The sequence below is a fragment of the Trichomonas vaginalis genome, chromosome V (assembly GCF_026262505.1).
Source record: "Trichomonas vaginalis G3 chromosome V, whole genome shotgun sequence".
Taxonomy (NCBI): Eukaryota; Parabasalia; order Trichomonadida; family Trichomonadidae; genus Trichomonas; species Trichomonas vaginalis.
Genome location: NC_067207.1, coordinates 20,796,819 through 20,814,718, shown reverse-complemented (window position 1 = coordinate 20,814,718; position 17,900 = coordinate 20,796,819). Strand labels below are relative to the sequence as shown.

Here is a 17,900-nt window from a genome sequence, read left to right as displayed (position 1 = left end):
TGAATACTCAAAAGAGGAAAATTATTTAATTTTTTGTAAAATCTTTGCTTAAAATATGATGATAATAACTTAATTGTCTCAAAAAGGATATGAATGTAATTATTGCATAGTCAAACATGAGACAATTTTTTTATTCATTATACCCTCAATTTTTAACTTTTGCAACTCCAAAAACCAGGTGTTTTTCCAGAACTACCATCTAGGATGAGTCCTAGGAGCTATAATTCTAGGGTTAGATGATACCCACTTAGTACTTTTATTTGTATATGTTTTAGTGGAATTTGGTGAGGGGTCATGAAATTCGTATCTAATTTGCTATCATCTAAGCTGGTAAAAGTTAGAGAAAGCTATTTACTGGTTGTATATTACAAATATACCTTGTAATAGAAAATATAAGTGTTTGTGATTTAAATTCGCTCAATTAGCTCGAAAATTTGTTTTATATCCATGACAAACTAACACAATCCTATTTATGTGATTGACAATCTGTTCCCAAAATATATCAGCATGAATATATATATATTGATATTATTTGCAATTTCATCATTAAATAGTACTTTTTTTCTATTTTTAATTTAGAAATAGTATATTTATATGATAGCGACACAAGATTTTAATTAAAAAATATATGTTATCGATCATCACACTCAAATTGAATTTCAAAAATTTTAGAATTTTTCAATTTCAATATTGAAAATATATTTCTTATACCATAGCGATTCAGGTTATAATAATATGGAGAAAAATATTGTTTTAAATCTAAAATTTAAAATGAATGATTGGGCATTACATTAATCCAATTTATTGTTTATTTGTTAATCTAGTGGAAACAATTAATATTTTGGAGAAACAAAAACTTGAAATTTGAAATTTTGAAAAAAATGCATGAATCGGTAATTAAACATTGATTTATTAATTTATTAGCCATGCTTTTGATGTTGGTCTTATTCTTAAGCCGATTTAAAGAATTAATTTTTCCAAATCGTGTTTGACATTAACACATATAGATATATCAGGAAAAAAGGTATCACTTATCAAGTTATTGGTTTTTATGTATCTCCTAACTTTGCCTCGTTCTGAATACAATTCTAGTTAACGAATTTTAAATAACTATATGAAGAATACATCATTTTGGTTTTATTATTATTAAAATGATATATATTAGCTATGTATATGCTTGTATGAATATTATTCCGTGAATTGGAAACAGAAAAAATAAATTTAGACAGAAAATGCATATCTTTAAAAAATAATATGAAATTTAGCTTTTATATTATTATCCGATAAAATATGCATGATAATTACTCCGCAAATAAAATTTAGGAAGCATGTTGTGACGGTTTGAGCGGTTTTCAATGGCCCACAAGGAAGGAAGTATCGTTTTATCAGGCAACAAGAGGTCTTGAAATGAGTAAAGGACTGATCACCCTTGAAAGGTTCAAACTTGCTTGCGCGCCGCAGTCTTAAAAATGATATGTTTCACTTCTGGTCGAAAATTTCAACCTCTATGACAGTTGTTGGATGAACAATTGTGTAGCGGGATGAAATCTGAGTGCGGCCTGGGGCTGCAGCATCAATCTTCCCGGCATCTTTACCGCAATCATCTCTTAGATTGCACACAAAGTTGCGAACGAGCAGTTTTCTATGCGGTAAAGATGCCGGAAAGAGAGAGTCGATGTGAGGTTCTTTTCGAGGGCTCCTCGAATGAGACACTGTTCCGCATTCATAACTTGAACGCGGAAGTTTGACCGACAAGAGTGTATTGTGCACTCTTGTCGGTCGCAGTGTCTCATTCTGGGAGACATTGCCTCTGCATGTCTCCCAGAATGGAACAATGTTCCGCATTCATAACTTGAACGCGGAAGTTTGACCGACAAGAGTGCATTATCCAATCTTTTTTGTCATATACCTCAACCCACAAAGACAAAACCTTACATAAAATAGGTAAACTTTGTTTTTCACTTAATAATGTTTATTTTTAATTTTTTGTTCTTTATATAACTTTTTCTTCTACTAAACTATTTTACAGACTCTACTGAGCTATCCTCACATATATACCTGTGACAATAACACATATATACTCCCTTCATATTCTGATCTCATGACATATTACAGCACAAACTATAATTATACAACATACCTCATAAAGTCTGATTTTACCCCTATCTAAGCGTTCAAAACCTATTTTCCCCGCGTAATCTGATTCTTCTGGCTCTGCTGATTCGATTTCTGCTGTCAGATCGTGAAAATATGCATCACACAATGAGATAAACACAAAATACACAACTTAATATTTTCCTTAAAATTTCTCTTCAAGTTCTACTGAAACAACATCTTTTTTTGAAAATACAATTTTTTCAAAAAATGTATGAATTCAAAAGTGCATACTATATCTAGTCATTACCCAACATTAATTTTGTATTTTGGTTTTTAAGATATTCATTTTATGAAACGTCTTATTCAGAAAATTAAATATATTTGTGAGGGAAAACTGAGGAAATAATAAATATGTCAAGATCGAGGAATTGACAATTTTAAGGAAAATATTAAGTTGTGTATTTTGTGTTTATCTCATTGTGTGATGCATATTTTCACGATCTGACAGCAGAAATCGAATCAGCAGAGCCAGAAGAATCAGATTACGCGGGGAAAATAGGTTTTGAACGCTTAGATAGGGGTAAAATCAGACTTTATGAGGTATGTTGTATAATTATAGTTTGTGCTGTAATATGTCATGAGATCAGAATATGAAGGGAGTATATATGTGTTATTGTCACAGGTATATATGTGAGGATAGCTCAGTAGAGTCTGTAAAATAGTTTAGTAGAAGAAAAAGTTATATAAAGAACAAAAAATTAAAAATAAACATTATTAAGTGAAAAACAAAGTTTACCTATTTTATGTAAGGTTTTGTCTTTGTGGGTTGAGGTATATGACAAAAAAGATTGGATAATGCACTCTTGTCGGTCAAACTTCCGCGTTCAAGTTATGAATGCGGAACATTGTTCCATTCTGGGAGACATGCAGAGGCAATGTCTCCCAGAATGAGACACTGCGACCGACAAGAGTGCACAATACACTCTTGTCGGTCAAAGTTTTGCAATCACATTCTGATTGGAGAAGATTGTCTCATTCTGGGAGACATGCAGAGGCAATGTCTCCCGAAATGATACCGTCATACCAACACCAATTTATTCCTTCTTTCCATTGTCATACAATTCAATATTTTTATCAATCTTAATCAACTTTTTTTATTCTTCTTTAAGGATACCCTTACATTGCGTAGTTAGAAAGAGAATATGATATTGTCATGATTGCTAAAGTTTTAGGCTCCAGAAATGAATATACATCAAACTGAAACAATTGATAAATTGAATGAACTTTTGAGAGGTTCTCAAATAAAAAAAAATTATCTAATTTTTTACAATATTACTATTATTTTATCCACATATGTATATATAGTAATTTGAGAAAACTTTTAGGAAAAAATAAGTTTAATAAAAATCTGAATTTTACTTGTTGTGGGATTGTTATTAATTGACACTCCAGACGTATTACTAATAGTTATGCGTATGCAATTAAAGTATTTCTGATGGACAAAATGTGAGATTTATATCAGATAATTCATTTCTACTATTAAGTTATTCATTTATGAGTTTGCACTTATTCGCACTAAATAAATAACTATTAAAATTGTTTTAATTAATTGACACCATATAATAGAGTGAATTTTGTTTGATCAAACAACAATAGATGATAGATATAAAGCCAAGAAACTTGCTATTAATATGCTCTACTTGCTATTTCAATGTAAGTATGATATTTTCTAAATGTTTCGTTCAGATAACTTAGATATATTAGTCAAAATTTGAAATTTTAATAGCACATATATTAAAAATAATTATTATTCATAAAAGATTAATGAAATAGTAAAAAAAATCAATCAAATTATAAAAATACAACATTTAGAAGAATTCTTATTATCCTTCAAAAAGTCAGTATTTCTGCTGTAATTTTCTACAACATTGTAGTTATTGCACTTTGTCTATGGATTTGTATATATGTTATATATAAATTATATATCTAAACTGCCCATAAGTGCAATTTTTATATAAATTGTTTATTTCTTTAACAATTTCATATGAAATATGCTTTTTTAAGCGTATCAAAGCTGTGTTCTTAATGTGCATGGATATATCAAGAAAAATGTCGAAAAAAATGTGAATTCACAAATTCACTGAATTTTCACCGTTTTTTTGAATTTTGCTACAGCACTAATATTAAATAATACTAAAATCTTCTGTCTTTGTAAAAGAATAAATTCTGACAAAAAGTGCTCGTTTAAATTTAATGATCATCTGTATGACTAAGTGGTAAAAAGTGTTTATGACCAAAAAAGGGTTACATGCTTAGTCTATTTTTCTGACAGGATACTCTAGATTTACATGATCTCTATTTCATATCTCCGTTTTTAGATTCTTCGACAGATTTTATGATAGAAAACCAAGATTAACAAATTTCCGGCATGTTAATGAAGAAATCTGCAGCTACCCTCAATATTATTTCAATAATCAGTATCGTTTCTCTTACAATTTATTTTTTTCTCAATAATTTAACAAGAAATAACAATACACACTTGGTTTTACGTATAAAAGCTAAGTGTCGAACTTAATCAACTTTACTTACTTAGCAAATGAATATTTTTGTGGTTGCGAGTTCTGAATGCTGAAGTTTTAGATTTCTCTATAAATGATATCATTGCACTTACAATGTTGTTCCAGCCTATCGTATAAATCATAGAAAATCCAAAAAAAAAAAATAATATAAAGAAAATTCATGTCATGAAGTTCAAAAAATACCGTGTAACATTAAAATTTGTTATGCATAATACATTTTAACTATTATTGATTTTTTTTAATTTTCGAGAAATTGAATGGTGAGTCCGATAGAGAAATTTTTAAAAATCCTAGTCCCTCATAGAAGTAATTTCCCTCGTCTCCCATACTTCCAAATGTATGCATATGACATAAACTTTTATGCATTACACAAATGGCCAATAATATCTATAGAGTAAAAAGTTAGAAATTTAATTTTTTTATATGATAGTTATATTTCAGATTTGCGAGCGTAACTTTTTTCTCCATGGCATACTTGTTTTAAGAGCAAATGATCAAAATCGTCCTTCAATTATTGAAGGAGCTGATATCTTTTGAAAATTGAATTGAAAGGGTATTCAATTTTCAAATTTCCTCTCAATTTTGGAAACATATCAACTCTATGAATTAACAATTATGTGCCTTCACAGTTTATCAGTCATATAAGGTGCTTATAAAGAAAAAAGTTACGCTCGCAAAATATGTTTTTATATAGATTTCACATAAAATAATTATGTAATTTCTAAAAAGAATATTTTTGTTCTTGAATATTAAAGTGTATTGTAGTTTAAAAAGTTTTAAATATGTTGCTAAAATTTCAGGTTTATAGCTCATGTCTAGCATGACTTCTTCGTATGCGCAAAAAATCTGACACGTAAGGGTATCCTTAATTCAAAATTTCATATAAATCTTTGTTAAATTTCACATGTTACCAATTCTCAGCTTAACTTCTATAAATGTCACCAAAACATTTCATTCCTACCAAGAAATAATATATTAGTAATTAAGCGTTTATTACCATTGTTACTCACATCATATTAATTCATTTTTGTAATTTTTTAAATAAATGACTGGAATCATAAACCCTATGTACCCATATCAACATGTTAAAATTTCAAAGTCTGAAACTTAGTATACATTGAGTTTCATGAAATCAGATAATCTCGTAGATTTCTTAAATATTATATATTGCTGGCCAATAATGATGCAGCATGATTCTCCATCATATCAGCATTCTAAACATATCTTTATTTTGTCAATTGGCATAAATTAAGGGTGCTTTTCAGGCGATAAATGGTATTTTAGATACCTGGGTAGGGGGTCATGAAAAAGTTGCAAAAGTCAAAAATTGAGGGTATATTGAAAAACAAAAGGATGCTTTTACAAAAGGTGTCATTCCTCTTTGTATTTTGTTTTGGTAGGATAGTACTTATTAATGAATCTCAAATATAGATGCAAAATTAGAGAAATTACAAAGTCTAATGCAGATTGATCTTCAGTAAAGCCTTCATCAATTATTCTAATTTGATTTTGCTTTGACTGGTATAATACATCATAGTAAAACAATGATGATTGGTATCTTATTTTTGAAAGTAAAATATTGGATGCTGTCTTTGTAATCACTTTAATTGGATTGCATGAAGAGGATTCTTTTAGTACAATAAATTTTTCATTCAAATCTAATGGTAAATTAGGGATTTCTTCATCATAATATGCAGAATTGAGTATCATCATTCCTTCTGATCGGATCAGACCTTGAATAAATCCATTGTTGTTTGAAATGTCTGAAATATACATTCTATAATTTTCAAAAGTAAATTCATCTTGGAAATATTCGATGTCATTGCTATCATAACCATGGGGAATAATAATTATCAATTCAATTGAATATTCTGAGTATACATCTACGATTTCTTCTAAAAATGTCAATTCTGTATCAATATCTTCGGCTAATATATGAATAATCGAAAGGTCTAATGATTTATCTGCTGTAAAATGAATTCCTTGTTTAGTTTGTTTTTCATGAGTATAATGTTCTTCGAGAATGTTCTCCATAATAGATTTCTTAGGTATAATATCACTAAGGATCTTCTTTAATGCTATTAAAAAACACCATATTAGAATTGATCCAAAAATGATATTAACATAAAGCATACAAAGTGAAAAATGAAAATGTAATGATAAAAACTCTTCTAGAAAATACGATTACAAACTATTTATCCAATGATTTAATCTCTAACGCAGAAGAAATACACTTCACAATTCTTCGATATATTTATCATAGCCCTGAAATTGGTCATGATATACTATAAAGTATAAGAAAGTCTTTTGCATTGTTAAAATATCAATTGATAAAAGATTAATCAATGGAATTGTCTTTTCAGGCTTTGCTCAGTTACATCAGGAAAAAACTATAACTGAAAGTAAATAATATGTAAGATAATTGTAATTTTATTAGAAAAAATGGTATATAAAAAAATAATAATTCACGTAATTTCAATCAAAATAGTTGTAAATTGTATACAATAATAAATGTGTTTAAATCTTGATTTCGCTAACCTTTACTGGAGTATTCCATCTGATTAACTTGGCCAATTCTGCAGAAATAGCATTGGTAACTTCATATGGTGTCTGAGAAACCCAAACACCGATCTTGAAAGTTTCTGTACGAACAGTGAACTCAACGCCATTAATTTTATCAGAATATGGGAAGCTTTCACCAATAACAGAGAAGAGAACATCCTCCCATCTGTCATTAACCTTTGGTTTCTTGGCCTTTGCGATTGTGTGTTCGATAGAAACTTCGTGACCACTGATATTTGCGTGATCTTCCCACAATGGAAGAATGCCTTTTCTAAAAACGTAGTATCTGCAACCTTTTGGAAGCAATGATGCCTTTTCGATAGAGTTGAATGCAGCCCAGAACTTATCAATTGTATCAAAATCAGCAATTGGATGTAAAAAGTCCTTCCATGCTGCCTCTTTCATTGTATAACGATCTGGAATGAGATACCAGAGAGTCCATTCTCTGTAGAGTGTACCGTCCTTCTCAATCGACATTTTAGTGAAATTGAATCAATCGAAGCGGTTTTTGGTGACCAGTAAGGTGATATAGTTTTTTTACGTATTGGATTGAACAAAAATATTATCATGAGAGTATCACACACAAATGTAAAACAAATAGTGTTTTATCCCGATAAAAGATGATTTTGTCTCCTAAAAAGGTCAATTTGGAATCGATCTGCACTATTTTATCAATTATCATAGCTCACTTTTGGCGAAATGCAATGTTTAAATGAATAATATATGAAATAAACATTATAAGGAATTATTGTTCTAGGATTATGAATCATAGGTTTCATATTCATGATTACTTGCTTATGTATAATAATATATAGAAGTGGCACAAAAAAACAACAAAAAATTTATTCACAAACAATTAATATGGGAAAACAACCGGTGAATTCCTTCGAACCAGTCTAGTTGCGCAGTTCTGGAAAAATGTCTTAGTTCTTCTTGGGGTTCTAACGAAAGTTGACAGTGCGATTTTCTCTTTACAGAAATTCATTCTCTCAACTAACTGATCAATTGTGGGTCGTTTTGTTGGATCAACAATTAGGCATCTAGTAATTATTTTGGAAACCTCATCTTCTCGGAATTTCAGCGGATGATTAAAACCTTTCTTTATTTCTTCAATTAATGTTACTTTATCTTTCGCTATCCATGGTAGAATGCCTGTTAACATAACAAAAAGTGTTACTCCGATAGCCCATATATCTGCCGCAAAAGGATCAAATTCTTTTTGGCTAAACATCTCTGGAGCCATGAATGGAGTCGATCCAGATGTTGTTGTGATGAGGGTTCCTCTTTCAACAACCATAGACAAGCCAAAATCAGAAAGTTTTAAATAACCATGAGTATCAATTAATATATTTGAAGGTTTAATATCCCTATGAACTATATTGCGAGAATGGCATACTTGTATTGCAGTAAATAAAGAATGTATAACTTGCTGCATTTGATCGCAATTTAAAGGTCCGTGTTTAAAAATGTAATCTCTTATAGTCCCATTTGGACAATAATCTAGTATAGCACCAATGTTATCGCCAAATTTAAACCAATCGTAAATCTGTATAATAAACTGGTTTAAAATATTTGAGAGTAATTTAATCTCTTCCCCAAGGCCTCTAAAATTCTTTCCGACTTTGCACGCAAATGGTTGGTTATATTTTTCAGATTGTACTAAATATACTTTACCAAATCCACCACTGCCTACCAACGATAAATATTCATAGCCATGCTCTCTAAGAACCTTTAAAAAATCCTGATCTATTTCCTCCATGAAGAGAAAACGAAAATAAATTAATTGAGGGAATTCAAAATTTTCTCATACGTCTCTCAAATCCTAAACACAAAAAAAATGTTGTAAATATCATTCCCTCTTGAGAATTTTGGGTTACAAATTTTGAGTTTGCGATCAATTTGCTTTCAAAGTAAACAATGATTGCAAATAAATTGATTGACAATGTATGAGATATCAAATTCATTGCAATTCTGAAAACATTAATAAAATCTGTAATCATTTCAAATTTTTACATCGAAAATAAAGAAGAAATAAATATAGTTCTTTATATGAGAAATGATATAAATGATTTCAGAAACATTTCTCAAAATTGTGCGTTCATTTGTCGTTATGGCACGAATATATCGAAGGATAATCATTGTAGATTGCTCTATCATCAAGGGAATATTTAAATTCTAGAATTCTTTTTTTATTTGGTCAAACTTTTTAAAATCCACGATCAATGAACCAGATAAGTCATTAAAAAGACAATAAACGATATATCGCCATTAGGATTGAAATTCATAACTTATAACCAACCAGCAAAAATCCATAAAATTAATTGGTATAAAAAAAATGAACCCTTTTGATATCGGTAATTATATGATTTTAGGAATGCAAATTCCATGATTTGAACAATGGGTGACATTTATTATGTGCAATATACAATGATAATGATTTTAAGAAAAAGGAAAAATGTGATTAAATTTCATTGAAAATGTGAATAAATTTGATCAACTATTCTGTTCTATGTATATTTATTCTAGCCTTTCTATAATATCAATCAAGTAAAATAATATTAAATTAATATTTAGCATTCTGAACAGTACCAAGATAAATTATGCAATTAAATAAATTAAAATTGAAGATGGCTCGTTTTATTTCTTAATTTTCCGTATATTTATGGCATTTTTTTATATTTCAATTTGAATTTTTATGAAAAATTGAAAGTTAGAAATAAATACAAATAGAAAAGGCGCATTATTTGTATGAAATTCTATGATTCTCAGATTTTTTGGAAAACAATTATGCTGCATAAGTGGATATATTGAGATACAAAGGCAATTGTAGACGAAATCAATCATTTTTATCAAAGAATAGGTTTCAAAATCAAAATAAATAAGTTATTCATTTATACAATATCAAAAATAGAATAGCCAAATTGAAATTAATAAATACAAGAAGTTTATTTCGACATATTCCACAAATAATATTTATAAAAGTATTTAATCTTCGAAAATTAAACATCCAATATAACATAATCAACTACGTAACGATAAGTGTCAGGGAAACTAAATAATTTTGAATAATAGGATGAATCCGATTATAAGTTAATGAAAAATCATTAATTTTGTAACTGAAGCGTAAATGGTATATGTGAGTTATGCTGTTCTCTTTAGCTGTGTCACAATGTTTTTGATATTGAAACAATTTGTTAATGTATCATATAATCCTTCATCATTGTTCCTTGGGATTCTTTTTAGTGGGAAATTCCACTCTGGTTTATGATATCTAATGTCATTTCTTGTAGTATCATTTCCAAAGTCATCTTCATCAGAATAAGATGAATCATCCATATAAGTAAGCTTAAGAGGTGGTGGCTCTTGCATCTTTTCAGCATCAAACTTTTTCGTGTCGTTTTTGGGAAATATTGAATCAGAATGTAAAGATGCAGTAAATTTTGACTCAGTTCTGATCCTTTCATCTGTTCTGAATACAATATCTGAACTAGTATTTTCTTTTGTTGAATGAGTTTTAACATTAAAAACGTCATGACCTTCACTATCTTCGTTATCAAAGTTAATATCATCAGAATATGAGTATCCGTAACTATCTTCATCGTTATTTTCTATTTTATCTTTTTTAATTTCGGACTGATTTTTCATATCTTGTGATCCTGCTGAAGGAAGATCAAAATCAAACTTACTGCTTAATCTGCCACTTGATTTAGAAGATTTTCGGCTAGAGAGAGACTCGCGTGATTTACTCATTCTCTAACTGAAAATAGTTTGATAACTGAAAAAAAAACTGAAGTTATCATATGCATTTATACGAATCATATGGTTATATTCTATAACATATTCTTTATAGACCTCACACATAAATATATGGAAAATAACAACAAATTTATTCCAAATCGCAATTTTGCTGTTATTTCTTTTCTAAACCAAACGCAAGAATCAATATTATAAATATACTGATTGAGTTTATACCATATTTAAGCAAAATCATGTGTAAGTCATCATATCGCTTCAAAATAATATTGAAATTAAATTTTGATCCGAAATTTTCGCTCCAATGCTTCATTACTCATTGCAATAGTCAATGAATGGAATTTCCGATAAATTCATTCGGACATGTTCAGATCTGAGAGATGTCCTAACAGAGAATCGAAAACCGAACGCACATTATAGCAAGCTACCAAATTCCCTAATTCTTTAATCATGTGGTTATATTCTTCAGATCACTGAAATTTTTTTATCATTTTTTACAAAATTTCGAAATAATATCAATAAAGATAATTATTTCAAATATGATCCAAAATTTACAAAAATCATCGCATTCAATTTTCAATCCAAATTTTCTTTGAATAATATACTCCACCATATGATTTAATAACAATTCTAAAAAATAAAAAAATTTTGTCAGAAATCAATTTATTTTATATTCAATGGAATCGCACCAATTTGAGATCTTTAAACTGATTCAGCCAAGTGATCAACCAGTGGACGTAGAAAAAATTAGAGAGTTAACACGCTTTGGTATCCAAAATGCAATGCCTGAAGATAGATGTTCTGCATGGCTTGTTTATTTACAAATTTATCCTGAGAATGGAAGCGAATGGAATGACACAAAGCAAAAGAACTTAGAAGTGTACAATATGTACAAAGAAATGCAAGGATTGAATGAATATCATACCAAACCAATTCGTCAACACTTTAAAAAGGAAGATTTCCAACTCAAAAATAATGACCTCATGAATCTCATTCATGGTGACATTGTTAGAACAGGTCGCCATATAATGCATCTTCCAGAATCAAGGTTACCAGGTGTTGAATACGAGCCATTACTCCAAGGAGAGGTAAATATTTTGAAGTGGGAAGGACATATGAGAAGAATGGAGAGAATTCTCTACATTTTAGGCTCAATTAATCCTGCATTAAGTTACATGCAAGGTTTTAATGAACTATTGATGCCAATTTACAATACAGTTTATAATGCACAAGCAATGTTTAACAATAACCTCGATGAAGTAGAATGCATTTGCTTCTTTATGCTCCATAATTTAATTTCCAGATCAATGATTACAGATTTATTCACAACACAAGATAAATCGTCAATTATTATCCACAGACTCAAAGAATTTGATACAATATTACAAAAACACGTCGAAATCGCACATCGTATCATTAATAAACACCAAATCCATCCTGTCTGCTATTGCTTTAGATGGTTCAGCCTATTGTTCTGCCAGGACTACGATCTTAAGGATGTTCTTCTCATTTGGGACGCTCTTCTTACGAATTTTGACATAATTGTCAAATATTCGTTCTATGTTGGAGCAGCACAAATCTCTCTCATCAAAGATAATCTTGACGAGAACGATTACGCTGCAACAATCCATAATTTGCAAAATCTCCCTCAACTGGACGTACACGAGGTTTTGAAGATTGCTGCTAACTTCTGGCAGATTGATAACGACAAAACAATTACTGGACAGCTCCTCAATGCTGAAGAATTTATCAAAAACAAATTTGATATTACAGCAAAGAAATTTAAGAATTTCTTTAATAAAAACTAAATATCTTGTCTAGTGTTTTATTTAACTAATCTACAAACTGTCTTTCTTGTGTTTATTTTTTAAGTAATGAACATTTTCAGTAAATAGATAAATAATATAGATGTTCTCATTTACCCATTCAATTCTAACTCGTCCCAACTACCTATGATCCACTATCTATGCTAATATATTCAGATTTTCATAAAATTTTTCTTTCAATCTAGAATTAGGAACATCTTTTTCTTCGTTTATATCTATCACAAAATATTAGCTCTTGAAAATAGAGAATAACTCATGAACATTGTTCTTATATTTTTTATCGATACAACTTCTGACGCTCAGTCAAATTTTATGAATTTACATCTTAAATAAATTTCTACGTATTTGATATGCTCATTCATTTCCAACAAGATTTCAAATTATATCTCAGTTTTTGAATAAACTTTTTTTTACAAATTATATAAAATGGATTTTATTGAATCTTTTAAAGGATTTCTTCGGAGCAACTTCAATGCAATTGAGGATGTAGTCAATTCAGTTTCGTCAGCGGTTGCTGAGCAATATGTTGATAAGCTTATAAGTAACGAAAATCTTTTTATAAATCTTGGACTTCCTTTTATTGTCGAAGAAAGTTCAATATCAAACATCAAAATTCAACAAAAATCATGTAATATCTCTTCTCAATATGATACGATCTACGTTGATCTTGTCGAATTTAAAATTGCGCCATATGAAGAAGAATCAACAGCAATGTACAATAAGATTCCGCCTCTTGAAGCATATCTCAATATCAAAGAAATGCGAATCACGATAGATATACCAGAATTCGAAAATACTTTTACTCTGATATGCAAAGATATGACTGTAAACCTTTCATCTACAAATGGAAACTCAATCCAATGCAGTTCATTTACATTTGTTGATAAAACATCAACAATTTTCTCGATTCCGAACTTTAGTATGAAAATCACCAAGAATATGGCAATTGAATTAGATTTAGACACTCTTTCCATAAGTTTATCTGCATTAAACCTACGAATGTTCAATAGATTACTCGGAATTAAAGCAACACATAAGATTGCTCTTCATTTCAATTGTATCAACATATCAGTAGGAGCCTCTACATTCATAAAGTTTGAAAATGTTTCGATTATTCGAATTGATGTAATTAGTTTTGATGTAAAGAAATTAACCTTCAACATCTCTTCAATGAGAATAACAATTACAGATTTAAACTATACACACGAGAAGTTCTCTATTGGTGATATTTCGACTGGAAATACTTCTTTGTTTATTGAAAAATTATCTGAAGACAAATTAATCACGATTTTGTTCAAAGAAGATACAAACGTATTGACAATAGCCAACTTAAAGATACATTTAGACTCAAAACGTCTTTCTGCGATTTTCAGAAACTTATATACAAATTCTTTCTTTATTGCATTCTTCAGACGCTTTGTTGGTGCAAATTTCGAAATGCAGAAGTGGATTCTTGAAGTTGAGTTCAAAGTTGATGAACGGAACTTAATTTTCAAATATATTATCAGTTCTAACCAAATTAACAAATATATTGATACATATATCGAACTGGATGCATACACAAATAAAGCAATGCCAATTTGTGAGCACCAGAAGATCAGAGTCCAATACAAAGACAAATTATATATTAATATGTCAGATCAGAAGCTCTCTTTGTATTTCATATACCCTGAAATCAAAACATGGATAACATGCTTATCGAGAATCAGAAGAACCGTCAGAGAGTCTACAATTGACAAATTATTCCCGAAATTTAATTTCAACGAAGTTTCAATGTTTTTGTGCTTCTATTCACAAGACTTTGGCAAGAAACCGATATTTGAGATAATTACAAACATTGAACTCTTCGATTTGGTCAGAAAAGGAGAATTTATTTCCTTAAATCTGAAACTTGACTGTTGTATGCAAGGAATCAACTACCAATGGGCAGATCGTGATGAAGTGATAAGTAAATTCACTGTAGATGCTGTCCTTCCTCTATCTTCCAAATGCATTTTTTCAAGAATTTCAACAACTCAAATTACTTCGAGCCTTTCAATGGAAATTATCAACAATTTAAGAAACTTTGTTGAACATCCAGAGATTTCAACCAGTTCTTTGTTGTTTATTTCCAATGAAACTGTGGATAAAATCAAAATATCGGGAAACAACTGCAAGCAACAGATAATTCTTCCACACCAATGCATTCCATTTGGTGGAACAATACTTGTTGCACACATTGATGACAAAACTTTCACGATTAATTTGAGTACTTTATCATATCCTTTGTTATTGATGAAGAACTGCATTCTCAGTATTGCATCAGATACAACATCCAAGAATGTACACTTCTCAAGCGTTTATATCCTTAAAAATGACTTGACAACCGCAGTAACTTTGTATTCTAAGAAAGTTATGAATAAAACGAAGATATTAACAGTACAGCCAATAAGTAGAGGTGCTCTTCCATTCCTTGAATCGACTGAATCTTCTTATCTTTTGGGTGTCGGAGATAATAAACCCCCGAAACAACAGACATTCAAGCTCCGGGAGGGTACATCCACTTACATGATGGAAGGAGATGTTCCAATATCCCTTAAAATCTATAAAGATCCCATTACAAAGTCGACAATAATTCATCTTCGTCCTGGATTAAGTCTTGTCAACAAATTACCTTATCCTGCTTACATTTCCATTGGAAATGCACCAGTTTCAAGAGGTAAACAACAGCTAAAGCCAATAGAGCCCGATGAAGAAAGATTTGATTCAATGTACCAAATTGAATCGAAGGTTTTACTGAACGTAACTATTCCTAAGTTCGAAAAGTGCACAGGAATGGCTATCGTTACTACAGAACACGACGGAGAAAAGAATAAATCTAAACTTCAATTGGGAACTTATGGATTTGTAACTGCAGTTGTTGAAAGATCACAAGATGCGATCAAAATCGTCATTAAAGCTGATCTTATCATTGAAAACAGAACACTTACGAAGTTCCATATCATATCTAACAATACTTCGTTTTCTTTCAGACCAGGAAAGTTCCTCTTTGGATTAACAGATAATTTATGTCTCGAATACCAAGGAAATGTCTTCCCATTGGCCGAATCTTTCAGCAGAGTTTCAATTGACTTGTCTCCTGAATATAAAATATTCACTTTCTGTCGTATTGAGCACCACACAAGAAAGCATATGTATATTCAGGACATTTTCCAGGTCAAAAATGAATTTGACAGAGAAATTGTTTTCTCATCAAGTAACTCCTGCATGAAAGTCAAACCAGGAACGACAACAATCGTAAACATGAAGATTGAAGACAATGCTGTCGAAATTCATTGCGGAAATTACAAATCTGCTGGATTATTCTTCTTGGGAACGGAAATCGCTTCAACGGTTCAACTTTACAACGAAGAAGATGACACTAGAATATTGTTTGACATCCAAGTTGATGATATTCATTCGACAAGGATAATTACAATAAAACCTATCGCATTTCCACCGAAATATGCGATTATTAATGATACAAAGTATGACGTATATGCACAACAAGTCGAAGAAATCATGCCAATCAAGGTTGATCCATTTTCTTCTTCTGCTTTCGGATTTGATCTTCCAACATTGTCATCTAACGTTGTTTTGACAATTGAAGGTGTTCTTTCTACCGTTTGCTTCACAAAAACAGTGTTTAATGTGAAATTCCCATTGAAAGTCAACGGAGATATTTTATATTTATCTGTTTACACGATAAACAGTGTAACTCGAGCATTAATGATCACTACAACTCCAATGGAACCTTCCACAGAGGTTAACATCGCAATTGAAGTTCCAAAGATTAATATCAGTTTTATTGAGAAACAAAAATCAATTGCTGCACTTGATATTAACAACATCAAGTTCAAGATATCACAAAATGACTCTTTGCAGTATAAAGCTCGCTTCGAAATCGACAATTTCCAAGTTGATGACCACATTTTGAACCAAGTTGTACTGAAGAAAGGTGGATCCTTCCCATTCATCGATGTTGAGTTCCAAATGTCGAGTTATCCGTTCTCCATTTCTCAAATCACTTCAATTATTATTCATAAAGTGATTGTTGAGATGAATATCTCAGATAAGATGCTTCTTTACTTCGGATCCATTCTAGAGATGATGAAATTGCATGAAATTGACCTTAAAGATTACATGGCTTTCTTCGGAAAAACGATTTTGGAGCCAATCACTGTAAAAGCCAAGTTTGAGAACATAATTCCAAGATTTTTAGGCCTCTACAATGATATTGCACCAAGATCAACTGTTACTTTTTGGGTTCCAGGCTTGAATTTGGATCATTTCTCAGCTCCTCTCTCATTATTGCACAAAATACTCCATGACACAATGCAAAGGTCATTAGTTGGCAGAAACAAGAAGTACGGATTCCTTTTACCACAAGTTGCATGTTCGAGAAACAAAGAATCAAATTACGACAATTTTTATTACCAAAACAACGACATAAGCGTTGCATTGTTCACAGGATTCCCAATGAGTACAAGTTCAATTGGTTACAAACTCAAATACGCAACAGAAATGAAAATCAAACCACCGGATTCATCCCAATCATCTGTTCAACAAAATCCGGATCCAATTATTACTTTACCGCGTAAACTTTTATCCCATGTAATCAGAAATCCGTCAAATGAAGAGATTTTGTTACTTGGAACAGAGAATCCGAAGATTACACAGAGAAGAGGTCTCTTGAAACATTCTTTCATTCTTCCAAGCAAAGTAACTGTCGGAGTATTCGAGAAACTCGTTGTTATAAGAGAAAGCGAGAAAGAAAGCGAATATCAGTTATCTAAGATCAAATCCATGGAAAGAAATGTTTTCTATATCAACGCTTTTGGAAAGAATAAGGTTCCTTTATTTTCTATTACTTTTGATCATGAAAATTCTGCTGAATTGTTCTATCTGACTTTGGATTCTGTGCTAATGCAGAATGAGATCAATTACTACTTCTAATAATATCTTTTTTATTTATTTTTTTATTATTGTATCAATTAAAATTTATCTATTTATTCAATGAAGCTACGTCTTAAGAAGATGCGGAATACAGAGTTTATTACCTCCA

At 30.4% G+C, this 17,900-nt stretch overlaps 5 protein-coding genes across 5 annotated transcripts; 2 read left to right on the top strand and 3 right to left on the bottom strand.

The window, feature by feature from the left end:
• Positions 1 to 7,103: 7,103 nt before the first annotated feature.
• On the bottom strand, positions 7,104 to 7,730 carry TVAGG3_0373980 (translation initiation factor protein; the record flags this gene model as incomplete). Its single annotated transcript, XM_001314282.2, has 1 exon — positions 7,194 to 7,715. The coding sequence occupies one exon, from the start codon at positions 7,713 to 7,715 to the stop codon at positions 7,194 to 7,196; it is 522 nt and encodes a 173-aa protein (XP_001314300.1).
• A 326-nt stretch (positions 7,731 to 8,056) lies between these two features.
• TVAGG3_0373970 (protein serine/threonine kinase protein) lies at positions 8,057 to 9,006 on the bottom strand (the record flags this gene model as incomplete). The annotated part of the gene is made up of 1 exon (XM_001314281.1): positions 8,095 to 8,997. The coding sequence occupies one exon, from the start codon at positions 8,995 to 8,997 to the stop codon at positions 8,095 to 8,097; it is 903 nt and encodes a 300-aa protein (XP_001314299.1).
• Positions 9,007 to 9,770: 764 nt separating this feature from the next.
• Positions 9,771 to 11,164, bottom strand: TVAGG3_0373960 (uncharacterized protein; the record flags this gene model as incomplete). The annotated part of the gene is made up of 1 exon (XM_001314280.1): positions 10,380 to 10,988. The coding sequence occupies one exon, from the start codon at positions 10,986 to 10,988 to the stop codon at positions 10,380 to 10,382; it is 609 nt and encodes a 202-aa protein (XP_001314298.1).
• Positions 11,165 to 11,658: 494 nt separating this feature from the next.
• On the top strand, positions 11,659 to 13,178 carry TVAGG3_0373950 (regulation of vesicle fusion; the record flags this gene model as incomplete). The annotated part of the gene is made up of 1 exon (XM_001314279.1): positions 11,669 to 12,799. The coding sequence occupies one exon, from the start codon at positions 11,669 to 11,671 to the stop codon at positions 12,797 to 12,799; it is 1,131 nt and encodes a 376-aa protein (XP_001314297.1).
• Positions 13,179 to 13,243: 65 nt separating this feature from the next.
• On the top strand, positions 13,244 to 17,886 carry TVAGG3_0373940 (regulation of parkin-mediated stimulation of mitophagy in response to mitochondrial depolarization; the record flags this gene model as incomplete). The annotated part of the gene is made up of 1 exon (XM_001314278.1): positions 13,244 to 17,791. The coding sequence occupies one exon, from the start codon at positions 13,244 to 13,246 to the stop codon at positions 17,789 to 17,791; it is 4,548 nt and encodes a 1,515-aa protein (XP_001314296.1).
• Between the last annotated feature and the right edge of the window lie 14 nt (positions 17,887 to 17,900).